This window comes from Paramormyrops kingsleyae, chromosome 19 (genome assembly GCF_048594095.1).
Source record: "Paramormyrops kingsleyae isolate MSU_618 chromosome 19, PKINGS_0.4, whole genome shotgun sequence".
In the NCBI taxonomy this organism is placed as follows: Eukaryota; Metazoa; Chordata; class Actinopteri; order Osteoglossiformes; family Mormyridae; genus Paramormyrops; species Paramormyrops kingsleyae.
The window spans coordinates 23,296,405-23,309,941 of record NC_132815.1 but is presented as its reverse complement, the minus strand read 5'-3'; the positions used below and the strand labels follow the sequence as shown (position 1 = coordinate 23,309,941).

General features: G+C 40.1%; 1 protein-coding gene across 2 annotated transcripts in view; it reads right to left on the bottom strand.

The window, feature by feature from the left end:
- Window positions 1-13,160, bottom strand: part of fndc1 (fibronectin type III domain containing 1) — a 32,718-nt gene extending 19,558 nt beyond the window's left edge. For both annotated transcript variants that reach the window (XM_023806765.2, XM_023806767.2), the window contains exons 1-4: window positions 13,063-13,160; window positions 4,257-4,451; window positions 4,038-4,136; window positions 406-570 (exon numbers count right to left, since the gene is read on the bottom strand). In XM_023806765.2, coding sequence (XP_023662533.2) covers window positions 406-570; window positions 4,038-4,136; window positions 4,257-4,451; window positions 13,063-13,135 — 532 coding nt within the window. In that variant the 5' untranslated portion in view covers window positions 13,136-13,160. The remainder of the gene's footprint in view (window positions 1-405; window positions 571-4,037; window positions 4,137-4,256; window positions 4,452-13,062) is intronic.
- Window positions 13,161-13,537: the final 377 nt, after the last annotated feature.

Genomic DNA, 13,537 nt, shown 5'->3' with positions numbered 1-13,537 from the left:
CATCCACAGTTTACACTTTCACACAGGCGCAACAGGAGACCTTTTCGGCCCCTGACAGGAAAACATTACACTCACATTAGCACTCTAATGCAATAAGCTTTTTACTCTTAGCATTATGCTACTTAATGGTAAAGTTAACGTTTACTCTATTAATTTGCTTCTTGTTCATTGGCCAGCATAGCCAAGAAATAATAATTTATCGGCTAAGTCAGATACAGCTTCCTTATGTGTGCGAAATGTAAAATGTTAATCTACCGTTCAACGTATAGGCATAAACAAATTTTATATTCACATAGCATTATACAGAATTTCAAAATATGGTGGTAAATGGACACAATTCAAACTGAACAAGCCAAGCTAAATGTATAAGCAAACATGTGATTGGTTGAGCGGCTTGTCACTCACCAAGCTGGTGAGGCCGTTGGCTGCGCCGGCCCAGAGGCCGAGGCTTGTCGAGCAATCTGTGGTCGCTCTGTGCCAAGCCCAGGAGGTAACCACGGTTACTGCCCAACGCAACGTTGCGCGGGGAGTCCAGCTTCTCCCGGATTTCCTCGGTGGGTCTTCTCCTCTCTGAAAATACACGCGTGTGAGAGACTCTGTGGGACCGTGGGAATCAGGTCTCACACAGGTCATCATGCAGACATTTTAGATGACTGGACCTGTTCCCTGAAATATCTGTGCCTGATTCTGCTTGTAGTAAAACACGTTCACTTAGGGTGACCAGAGGGACACTATGGGCTAGGACAGAGTTTATAAAGTACCACTTCAATTAAAAAGACTTGGGTTTCATTTAAGCACTAAGTTCTTGCTGTGTGCTGATTGGTCAGTCTCCTATAATCATGCGTCTGATGTTAATGTGAAACAGCTGGATGAATCTTTCAATGAAGGAAGCAAACCAGTAAGAGCACAAGAAGAATTGAACTAATCAGCCAAGTACAGGAGCCTTTCAGTTTTAGAGCAGTTTGCAAAACCCCCCTAACATGATTAGGCAGTCACCCTACTCTCACTGTGATCCCATAGATATCAGGATTCTGACACTATTATTCATCTGTTACCAGACTATAGACACTGTTATTTCAGCAAATACAAAACTAGAAAACTAATTTACTGTTATCAAACCATTTATCTTAAGAAATAATTAGACTACAGAATCATTGCAGTGGCAGAATACTGAATGGAATTTTTCCTTAATAGTTCTCAGATGAAAGACGAACTCAGTTTTGTCACCATTTGCAATTTAATAATACTAAAACCTAACCTCAAAATTTCACAAACATTTTTAAATGAAGAGGTCAAAACATAACCAGATACAACATTCAGCGGCTGTACTGTTCCTCTTTCAATTATGAATACATATTTATAGGTATGTGTATAGGTATGTAGGTAAACATTTGATTTCTCTGATTTCTACATCACACTCTTGAGGTACAGTAGGAAAACACCACATAAGGTCAGTAAATGCATCATATGTGGAATAACGTGAAAGGGCACACAGGTCATTTTACTCGGCAGAGCCGAACGTACAGTAGTTATATAAATTGCTTCCATGTGACGCTTTGGCCAATGGGCCAAGTCTGCCTCCGGGTGCGGCTGCAGCTGAGGCAAGGGAGGGTCCTGCCTGCCTGCTTTGCTGTCTCGTATCGCTCATTCCTGCCTCTCCCTTGGATCTCACCGTGTCAGACTCACAGAGCCATGTGGGACTGACACTGCTGTCTAGTGTGCTTGTGTGTGTGGGGTCATGTATGTACTACATTGTGGGGATCAAATGTCCCCACAATGTGATAAAAATCTGTTATTTTGACATTGTGCGGACATTTTTTTCCGGTCCCCACAAGGGGAAACTCGGTTATATAAAAATCTGCGATTGCAGAAAGACCTGTATTTTGCTTGATTACTTATGGTTAAGGTTAGGGCTGGGTAGGGGTTAAGGTTGTCATTGTTGCGATTAGGGTTTTGCCCATAGAAATTAATGGACAGTCCCCACAAAGATATGAGTACTGGTCTGTGTGTGTGTGTGTGTGTGTGCGCGTGGTCCTCAGTGTTCCAAACATACCAGTGGTCTTCTAAGAATGCACTGCCCTTCATTCCTCAGCCACCTGATTTTCCCCAGGGGACGCCCCGAGCAGAGCATACAGATTTGCACGCTCTGAGCAATTTAAAAACACCATTTAGCTTAGCAGGATGTCTCTGGGAAGAATGCAGGATACCTGGGCATACACACAACACGGAGTGAGCATGCAGCCTCCCTACACATAGAATGGAGCCAGATTTGAAACATGGGGGGGTGTAGGGATCCAAGCCCCCACCCACTACTACACCCTGACATAAACTCATAAAATGAGCTGAAGAGTAACATAATGAATTTTTCTGTAAAGTCGTACATGATAATTCTGGGACTCTGTTACTGTGTCTTCCATGTGGTCTTTTTCATCTTTATTTATCAGTTCATACTATAATAATTCTGACATGGAAAAAGCCAGCATTTGTTTTCAATTAGCTGTTTTTTTCTGTCTGCTATCATGGGTGATAGTGTATTTCACAGTGTCATCATTGCTGGATTTTTATCGTGCTTTGTTTTCTTGTCCATCTTTCTCATGCTTCAGCTTATGGCCTCTGTATATAATGTATTATCAGCTTTATGTTTGTGAAGCTTCTCATTTAACCACACAACCCCTCAGGCTTTGCAGGTCTAACACCAACATGAGGATGGTATTTCGCTTCTAGCTTCTGTACATTTCAGGTAAATGGAATCCACTCTTTTTTTAAAAAATCACACATATGAAGATGTATAAAAATGTTTCAGGACATTATCTGAAGTTTAATTCTTGTAGAATGACCTGCTATGTTTTTGCAAATCTCACACTCTGAAGGAGCCTTGTGTGAAAATATCCAGTGCTGCATTGACATCAAATACTATATTAGTATGTTATTGGAAAATTCCACTCATTTAATTCAGCATAAAATATCATACTGGTTTTTCCTTCACGTTTTACTAAAAGCAAATTGTTTCTGTTACATTTCTCTATTACACTTTTTCTCCTCCTTTACTGTGTTTTAAGTAGCTTATATTTATTATGGGTTGAAATCTGCTACTCTGCCAGCAGCTGTAGCCTGAACATGATATTTTGCTGGACTCAGAGCTGGGGCTGTCATCTTCATCTTCAGCGGCTTAGAGCCACGCCAAACACAACTGAAAGCAGAGTAGCTGTAGATGACTTATTGAGCAGAATTTCCGATAGGTGTGTCAGCTTTTTTGGCAATTACACTCTTACCCATTGAGAAATCAACTATGTGCTTTACTTTACGTACAAAAAGATATCTTTTAAAGCACTGTTTCACCAGAGATGAGGGTTCAAATCCCATCCTCAAGACCATGAAAAGTCATGGAATCAGTAATTCAAGATGCATCTTGGTGCTCCAAAAACATGGGCGTTGCCTGTAAATTGCCCCTAGTGTATGACGGTGTGCCCTTTGATAGACTGGCATCCCGTCCTGGGTGTCTCGTGCCCTGTGATTCCTGGGACAGGCTCAGCGTGACCCTGTACTAGAAGAATCCTGACAGAAGGTGGATGGATATGTTTTCTGTTGCACTATTAACACAATCTGAAAAATTACAGTGAGTTCTTAGATATGTGATGTTTTTGAGCTTGAGTTGAATAGTGCTATTGATTCAACCAACAGCTGAAGCTGGTCTGTTGGATCAAAATCAGAAGCTTGGCAGGGGCTGATTGAGTATGTAGAAAGCGATACATTTGGAAAACTACAAAATACTGTAAACAAAATTAAAATGCATTAATGAAACCAAAACTTCTGGCTAATTCTTTACACCTGATGGGCTTGCTCTGTAGTATGGCTTATATTTAATATGGAAATGTCTGAACATTTTGCAGGAAACGTAGTGAATGTTTTCAGTGATTTTTCAGTCTTTTCCTTTCTGATGATTGGAGCTCAGCGCCGGTTACCACAAACATTCTTAGTTATGGGAACACAGTCAAGAAACAGACAAATGAAGGGATGGAAAAAGAGGACAAACTAACCCTGGCTTTTAGCTTTAGGTGTCTCTGCTTTGTAGACCGGCTTGCTCATTCCATCGGCGTTCTCAGCCGTCATCTTCAAAAAGTGCAGCACCCCAGGCTCTGAAACGCAGCTCAGGTCATACACATACTACCTGACAGCACGTCTACTGCTCTTTAAAGTACGGCCAACAAAAGAGAGAAAAGACTTTACGAAAATAAATGCTGAAAACCCTTTCTTACCTACATCCTCCAGCACCTGCGAGCGTTCATCTTTGTCCACTTTAACGAAGCGCAGGGTTTTCATGGCCGTGCCGTAGCCGATGTTGTACCAGTCCACCGGCCTCGAGTCCAGCTCATCGGGAGGCCCCCACGTGACCCGTAGACCCTCATCTATGACAGTCAGTTTCACATTCGTTGGCTTTAGTGGGCGAAGGCCTGAAAGACAAATACACAGATTGTTACAGCACACACTGCCTTGCTGGAGGCCCATGGAAACCTGTCCAAAATAGCAGATAAGCTTCTCTCTGACTGCATTTGTGTAGTTCCTGTCCATTGGAGCCCATTCATCCTTATACCTCCCATTCTACAGGCCTTCATAACCTATAGTAACCTATAGTAGTCGTTTTTCACTTACAAGTTATGATACCACATACCCGTTAGCAAAGTCTTGTATTTTAAAAAAGTAGACTTCACCTGCGATGCATTTCTGAGGGAATACAGTAACCCCTTCACATTTACATTTGACATTTGCGGTTTTTGTTATTGGTGAGTTGGCCGTGAACAATTAAACTATAGCATATTTGGAGTTTGCTGAAAGATCGCAGTAACTCGCAGAGGATGTGTAAGCCAAAAATGATGCTGAATATTATTCGGATCGCAGAAAATCATATAATATATAAATATTAGTAATACATAAGGAATACATTTGTTAGTGTAAATGTATATCTTTAGCATGAAAAGTCTTGGCTTGGTACGCGGCACATCTCTGTCTCGGCAGACAGCTTCACTCGCATGTCAGCTTCTCTCTGGAGCGTTTAAACTTCTCAGTGCCGTTCATGTTGCATTTTTAATAATGGATCCAAAACATAGGGCTCCCAGTGCATACAGTTGGGCTCCAGCAATTTGAAATGCAATGTACAGTGCAGTACTGTTTGTTTAGGTATTTGGTAATAAATAGACTTTTTATGTTATTGTTCAGGTTAGTAGAATGTTATGGGTCGGAGTTAGAGGTGTTTATTGGAGTCATTCAGTCCGATCGCTTGGGGCTATAACCCTAGGTATTTTTAAGCCTAGTCCAGAGTACTTTCACACTGAAAAAGAGAGAAGGATCTGTCTGGGGATGGAAAAGGGAGATGTTATAGAAAAGCAGAACTTAACTTGCAACACCCAAAGGATGGGGAAGTAATCAAGCGCTACACAGCGCACAAAAAGGTGGAAGTTGTGCACCCCCAGATGAAATGCTCTGGGTTTAAAAACCTATCCAGCTCTATTTGAAGAAGAAAACTCAAGGTGAATCACTGAATGTGGGTATGCAGTTCAGTTCAATTAGGCTTGCTGTATTGACCTGACCATAAGAAACAGTATTGCCTAAGCACGCTTGGGGAACAGAACACAGAGACCTACATATATGCTATATAGGCATAAGAAAGAAGAAAATGTTTTCTCTTTTGTCGCAGAAGTAAGCTTAATATCTACAAAAAATTGTGTTGTCCAGAGACACAAACAGCACCAATATAGAAGAGATATTTATATGATCACACATCCATCTGTCCATTTCCTGTATCCGCTGGTTCTATTCAGGGTCATGGGGGTCTGGACCCTATTCCAGAGGCTACAGGCACAAGGCAGGAAATTACCCAGAATGGAATGATCATTTAGATCTTATGAAATGCGATATCATCTGGGATTTTGGATATTGTAATATAATAATGTAGCACAGAATTTGTGTCTTCATGGTCCTAAAGCTGAGACGTGACAAATGATTTATCTTGATTAATCTGATGATAAATTGTATTACTGATACATAATAGTAAGTGGGTAAATGCTTCAGTTTCCTGGAACATTATATGGGTCTTGGTAATAACTTATGTGTTTCAAAAAAAACAAGCCCCAGGCAAACTTGTACACTACTGTATACTAAGTAACTCCAGATCTTCACATATATATATAAAAAACACTTCATTCGTTTTCTACATTTTCACAAGAAAGTTACCTTTACCTTAGTTAGATTGAACATAAATGGTTGTGTGATTGATAGCAGATGAATTACACCCACATTTGTAGTGAGTGACAAACTCATTCCTACGGATGAGGTCATATTACAGATTCACACAGGTCACTTTTTTAACACTGCAAAATTATTTCCTACCAAGGCTTCTCTCACATTGCTAACTGGATCACATGACTTTTTAACCCTCTTTACAGGTTGCCTGAAGCCCAAGATTTATTCACATCACATTTTCCAGTGACACGGCTCAAATCATGGATTGTGGACCGTACCGGAATAGCCGGTGCGTCCTTTACTGGAGACCATCTCACATTGTCATTTTACAGGACTGTGCCCACAGTTTAGGTCCACTCACTTCCTATCCCCACTCTGTTGTGAAGGCCAGCATCCTTTGAAATATCACATACTGCAGATGAGCTTTCACATAATTCACCCTCGTTAGAACCTTAACATCATTCGGCTCTGGAAACAATACCTCGGCTGCCAGTACTTCTGCATGGATTAATTAATGTTTCCTCACAAACAATGCTACTTCCATGTCCCCGGGAAGCAGAAAATGCTTCCGCGGAGCTAGATAATATATGTACATATGCTGGTACTTAATTCACTTCAGGCTGGTATTTCATATGTCTTAGAACATTGTGGAGTCGCCGGCCATTGAAGGCCTGTACCATAGGAAGACACATCATAACCATAACGATTACATTAGTTGGGTGATGTTTGTTATTGTACTTAGTGTAACTAACCGTGGTAATCCAAAGGTACTACTGCTATGGATTGCATGGTTTTGTGAGCAGGCTGGTGTAAAACTTGCTCTCTTTGTTAATGTATTATTTAGATAATAGATGATTTAAGAGAAACCTACTGCTGTATGCTATTATCCAGAATGGTGACCACAGCAAATTTTCAGCATTCAGGTTTAACCAGCAGTGGGAGATCAGCACTTGTGCTTCTGGTAGACATTGCGGTCAGCTGGCTGTTGACCTGCCCTCACCTTCACCACCTTCATTCTAGCCATGGCTCACAGTAGATTGAATCTTACATGCAAACGAGTTTCCCAGTTGCATGAATGGTACAAGCTTTCTTTAAAGACTGCAGCCATTAATATGCCTTTTAATATATCCGATCAAACTTAAGGCAGGATATTAATTTCGCAGCGATGAACAACCAAACGAGATAAAAATGAAATCGACCGGTGTCCTTTAATAACACCAGCATTCTATAGTTGTGAATAGACTGGGATTCACGCCCACTCTGGCACAACAGAAGATTAATGGCTTCCATGTGCAGTTAAGTTTGGGAAAAAAAAGAATTGCCATAAAGCCACAGGAAATATGTGATTCGTTCCCAGAATTATATTGTTTTCATCCCTAGTCCTAACATATGTACCTGCGCAGGCATTTTTCACTGCATTGCTGAAATTGAGTTGGGATAAAGCAGAAATGTTTGTGTTGGACTGCAAAGGGATCCCTATGGTGCTGGAAGCACAGTCCAGCTTCCCGTAGCAAAGGATTCTCATTATGTTCAGGTTGCAGGAGGTCATGTCATTGGCACCAGCTTTGTTTTATCACTCTGGAGTGACATCATCACCCCATACAGATTGACCAATCAAGATCAAGAAAGTAGCTGGATTCTTGTCAATAAATGATGTCAACTGTGACTTTTATTTTTACATTCAAGAGCCAGAGCCAGTATATTTTACTAAGAATGAGAAATAAGCAACTTCTAGGCAAGGATGTTGGGTGCACATTGTGGTTTCACAGGTTAATGCATGGTTAGTAGATTGTTGGAAGAAGTTCGGCTAAGATCACAAAATGTTTTGAAACTTGAGTATAGCATAATTCTGGGCCACTGGCTGGACTGTTAACTGTTACACAAAACTCAGTTTATACATGTTTTTATATTTGGGAAAAAAAGTTTCACATTTCTTGAAAATCATTGTAATATAATGTAGTGAAAGAAGTACAGTAGGTGTTCTGATTGGTTTGGACAGTAAGTGAAGTACAGTACTGAAAGAGGTAGGTGTCCTAGTTGGTTAGGACGGTGGTTGAGGTGCAGCACTGAAAGTCGTAGGTGTTGTAATTGGTTAGGACAGTGGGTGAGGTACAGTACTCAAAGAGGTAGGTGTTGTAATTGGTTAGGACAGTGGGTGAGGTACAGTACTCAAAGAGGTAGGTGTTGTAATTGGTTAGGACAGTGGGTGAGGTACAGTACTCAAAGAGGTAGGTGTTGTAATTGGTTAGTGAGTGAGGTACAGAACCAGAAGAGTTAAGTTCTGATGGTTACACGTGTAGCAAACAAACACAACACACTTATTGGAAACATCAACCAACTACAGTAAATGCCCATGACATATAAGCATGCTCACAACATGTAAAAGCCATTTGATCAGTGCGTTCCAGGTAAGTGAGCTCTTTTCTTTAAAGTTTATATTTTAAATTAACAACCCACATAATTGGCATGATAAAACATATCCCCCCATCACTCGTTTAGAATATCATAGATGTAGATAGCATACATATAATAATATAGAATATGTATTTGTAATTGTTTAGGTTGGAAGTACAACAAAATTTTAGTCTTAACATATCCGATCTTGCTCTCTCCAAAGAGACACATAAACAAGGATATACGGGGGAGGCAGAGCACATCAAACCTATGGCTTGCTACACAAATTATGACAGCAGTCTGAGGCTACAGTTACCAATCATTATGGTAGCATATGTGGTTGCAGTCAGTTAACATTTATAGCTACAGAAAACTATGTGTGGCATTCAACAAAGCTGTAAAATCAGGTAGCAATTTGCTGCTGGATAGAGGCCTGTGAAATCCCTCAAAGTTTCTAAACCATGTTTCATCAGAATCTGTTAGAGTTTGGTTCAGATCTCAGTGACCACTGAATGCCACATTGCAGATCAAAATGAAACGTTTTTTATTGTGGTCATCATGAGTGTAAAGTGCCTTTGACCAAAATGCATTTCAGTTTAGTTAGCCCATAGTGTCCTGTAGCCCATAGTGTTCTGTAGCCCATAAAAAATCTCAATCAACGAAACAAAAAAAAATTGCATCAGTTAACAGTGGACTCCGTTATTTAACGTCACCTTTTCTCTGTTTGAGCTCATCATAATTCATACTTTAAGGTTTTAAGTTACCCGAGGTTTGTTGCCTTGGCGCTCGTAAAAAAATTCAAGCTAGCAGTTTGTTTTCTTGTTTCTTTGTTGCTAGGAACTAACATATTACATCAGCTATGAAATATTTGGTTAAAGGTGGCTCTGACATTACATTATATTATATTGTTTTGATATTTTATAACTTTTTTATTTACATAGTTAAGGGTCACGGCAAGTACAAGCTGAAAAAAGAAGCTGGTCTGGAGAGTCACAGAACCAACACTGAACCCTTTTCAAAGTTCATACAAAATACTTCATGGTCCATCTGTTCACACTTTCCAACATCACAGCGCAACAAAGCTTTCTATCCCTCAGGGGAGCAGCTGACAGATTTATAACAGCAAGACACACAGCTGTCCAACCAATAACCTTTCACTGTAATGAACTGGCAGATCATCCTTGACCAATCAGCTCATGTCCTCTAGATGTTCGCTGCCACGTTGTGAGCATGAAATTACTGAATGCATGCAAATGGGTTAATAGGGGATACAAGATAGGAAACTACCGCACAGTTTTGCTGTAACTTCGATAATCTTTGAGGTCACCAAACATTCCTGGTGTTCAGTATATCTACAGTGATGAAATATAAAATAAATAAGAAGACTCTGGCTAGCCTTTTTGACTAAATCAACGATAATAAGATCACAAGTAATCTGCCTGATTAGCTGCAAATTAGACATCAAAAACAATGAATGCTCACATAATTTAGTCTTGCAGTTATTATATTACAGTTATCATGCATTTTTGATTAGATATTTAACCAGGTACACATGTGGGATTTACAATAACCATGAACAGAAGTGTAGTTTGGTAACCCTATTATCTAAGAAAAATATGACCTAACACTGTTTTAAATATTCTTACCAGTATCATTTCTGATCGTTATGGGGTGAGGACTTTTACCATCCCATTTAATAATTTCCTCTACAAACAAAAGTCTCACATTAGCAGGTGATCTAACTTTGCAAAAATAACCCCCAAGTAAATGGGAAATGTCTTTAGTATTCACTAGTCACTTGGGATCTTCTTGAGATATTTTGTTTCTGGTGGATAAATTATGCTCGTCTTGTGGGCCCACAGTTGGTTATCTATAGAGTTTTCTGTGAGCTTCCACAACAAAAATGCAGACGCGCCAGGCACACAATTAACATTTGTAAACATTTAAAACGGATCTGAAGAGAAAGTGTATCTAAGGACAAGGGGGAGGGTGAAGAGCTTGAAGAATTTCCATTGATCTTACTGTACTTCTTTAAGAAGCAATGGTTCAATTCTGTACTTGGAAATGGACGCAGAGACAAGACATTGCGGCCGTCTCACGGAAACATGTTGGATGAGATAAATATCTGAGGAATTAGCAAAAGCCTCAGGCTGTTTTTCCAAGAAATATTTAGAGGTTTCACCTGGAAACCACTTCAGGGTCCACACCTGCCATTTTCCAGGGGCTCAGCTCTTACAGGCAATACCTCCCTGTGCCCACACACCCAAAGCACCTGCCAAGGTTGCTAAGCAGCATATCCATGGCGACTTCGAAACAAGTCAAGAATCTTGACTGTATATAATGAAATATATTATAATATATAAGTCATCCCATAACCTGTCTTTAATAATCGCTTACCCCGTTAGGGTTCATGTGCATGACAGAGTACACCACTCCATTACTGCGTAAACATCATACTCTGAGTAATTTACCTGAATGGTTTAGGGCTGAAGCTTCTAGGTGACTCCCCCATAGAGATGCAGTGTACCGCTAACTCCAGTTAGACAGAATCAACCGTGGTGTGACATGTCGCAACCCACTTTGTCAGGCTACTGGCCCACTGTGGCAGTAATGAAATAAAAGCGTTGATAATTCATTATTTTTCAATGCTAAAAAATCTTATTCTTTGAATCTTTCATTTGGGATTGAGATGGGTTCTGGGAAAAATATTGCTTGTGGAAAAGCGATCGGCCGCTTGGCTGCCTCCTTTGGCTTCTCCGCAATGTCCACTCTCACCCCGGTCTGTGCTTGTTCACTGGTTTACTCTTCTACAGGAGGTGTACAGCCTTGTCCTTGAATTCTCCATTCTCCACGCAAACGGAAACAAGTGTTTCAGCAGTGAGAAAAAAAAAGAGGGAAAAAAATACATAAACAGCTGCTAACTTAAGTCCTCTGATGTGAGTGAGCTCACTAAGGGACGATTCCCAAAGCAAGGCACTGAAGCCAGACGTTATGGCCTGTCTGTCGGGCAGTTCAGACTGGGGGGCCATCCATCCATCTCTGAATGGGGGATTCAATGTCCTATTTGTTCCATTATTTGGGGGCCGCCTTCCTGAGACATTCGTTTGCGCATCAATGTTAGATTTACGTGCATGCCTCGCACTGCTGGTACGAAACGACTACTGGAAACACAGATATCCAAACTTGGCTTTGATTCCCATTTGATGAGAAAAAAAAATCATTGGATCATCTGGTTTTTATACAGGAAAAGAGATTTTCGCAAAACCACTGGAAGATTTATGAAACAAGGCAGTGCTCTGTGAATTCCTCCCCAGAATACATATAGTGCTCACAGTTCCATGTGTCAGTGGAGTGTTGAAAAATGAATTTTCACATCAAGCATACCATCTAAAAGATGTCTGTGGGTTCGTAGCTATTTGTTCCGCCGCTACAGTGAAAATTATAAAAAAAATCCTATTGTAATCCAGTTAGAATCAGTTTTGGGGTTAATGCTTTGCAAATGGCTAGATACATCTGAGAAAGTATGGAGGTTCAGTTTGTCTTTCCGTGACACTGGCATTTGCCCCCACAGGAACTGGAAGAGGTTAGACAGAAGCCTGCTTTCTTAATAGAAATGTCAGCCCACATTTGATGCAACATATGCTTTGTGGAAATGCCACCGACTTGCAATGCAGAAAATGCATACAGTGGACAGTTGGCATAGAGAGGACACACACCCAGCAAAGGGCAGAGAAACTTTCTTTCCTTCAACTGAGAATCTGTTTTGCAGGATCTGCTGTAGCAGCCAGATTAGATCAGACTTTTGGCATGGTGGCAGTCATTAGAAAGCATGGGTAAGCTGTGATCTAATGCTGGGTATGTTTTATCATTACAAAATATAACCTCCCTATTGTGTGTATATTAATTCAATCAGCCTGTTTTTTTCAATAAAAAGAAAAGGCAAATATTTGTTTCAAGACTGTTGTCTGATTAAATCTTGAGTTACTTTATTTTGGTTGGTGTTTTTCAGTACCTTGCTAAGCAACTTCAAAATCTTTTTTGCATATTTCTTAACGCATGCATGCAGACACACACGCACACACACACACACGCACACACACACGCAAGTTTAATTCTTCCCTTTCTCCCAACTTATGACAAAATAATTTCTACTGCCATTTTTGGCAAAAATTGGAATATTTTTAAATATGCAAAGGCTATAAAGTCTAGTAGACTGTGCATTATCTGTTAAGTACTGCTTTTGCCTTATGATTAGATAATTAGGAGATATACAAGGAGATATAATCAATAATTATGTCAATATATTTAATATAATGAACAAAACATAATAGTTATGTTCCACTGGTGATATGCAGAAATTAGTAAATGCATTTTAAAAATACAATACGTGGTATGTACTTGCAAAATAACAGTAAAGGTCATGTTACTTACCTGCCACTCCTAGGATTAAAGCAATGAGTGAGAGGAGAAGACACAGGAGAGTCCTCACTGTGGCTGGAGACATTGTGAATAGCGTGTCAGTCCGGCAACTCTGCACTACAGTGAGATAGAGAGGCAGGGACGTCTCCCAAGTAAACCACCTTCAGCTCGCATAATCCCTTTTCTATGTTTTTGTCTCCCTCTCTTGGACGTGGTGGGAACTGCAGGTACTAGACCCTTGTCTGAACTGCTATTGAAGACTGAAAAGCTAAATCTGTACTTCAGTAAATTTATATGCTTTGAATTGTTCTGTTATGCCATATGTACATGGTGTACAGATGATTATTATACCATAATAGATCATATCATTATATTATTTCTCATCCCACCTGTAAGGGGTAGGCAACAGGTCCAATTCAGATTTAAGACTTAAGATAAGATATAAAACGTTTCATATTAATGCATTTTTATTCACTCTGTTTCTTTT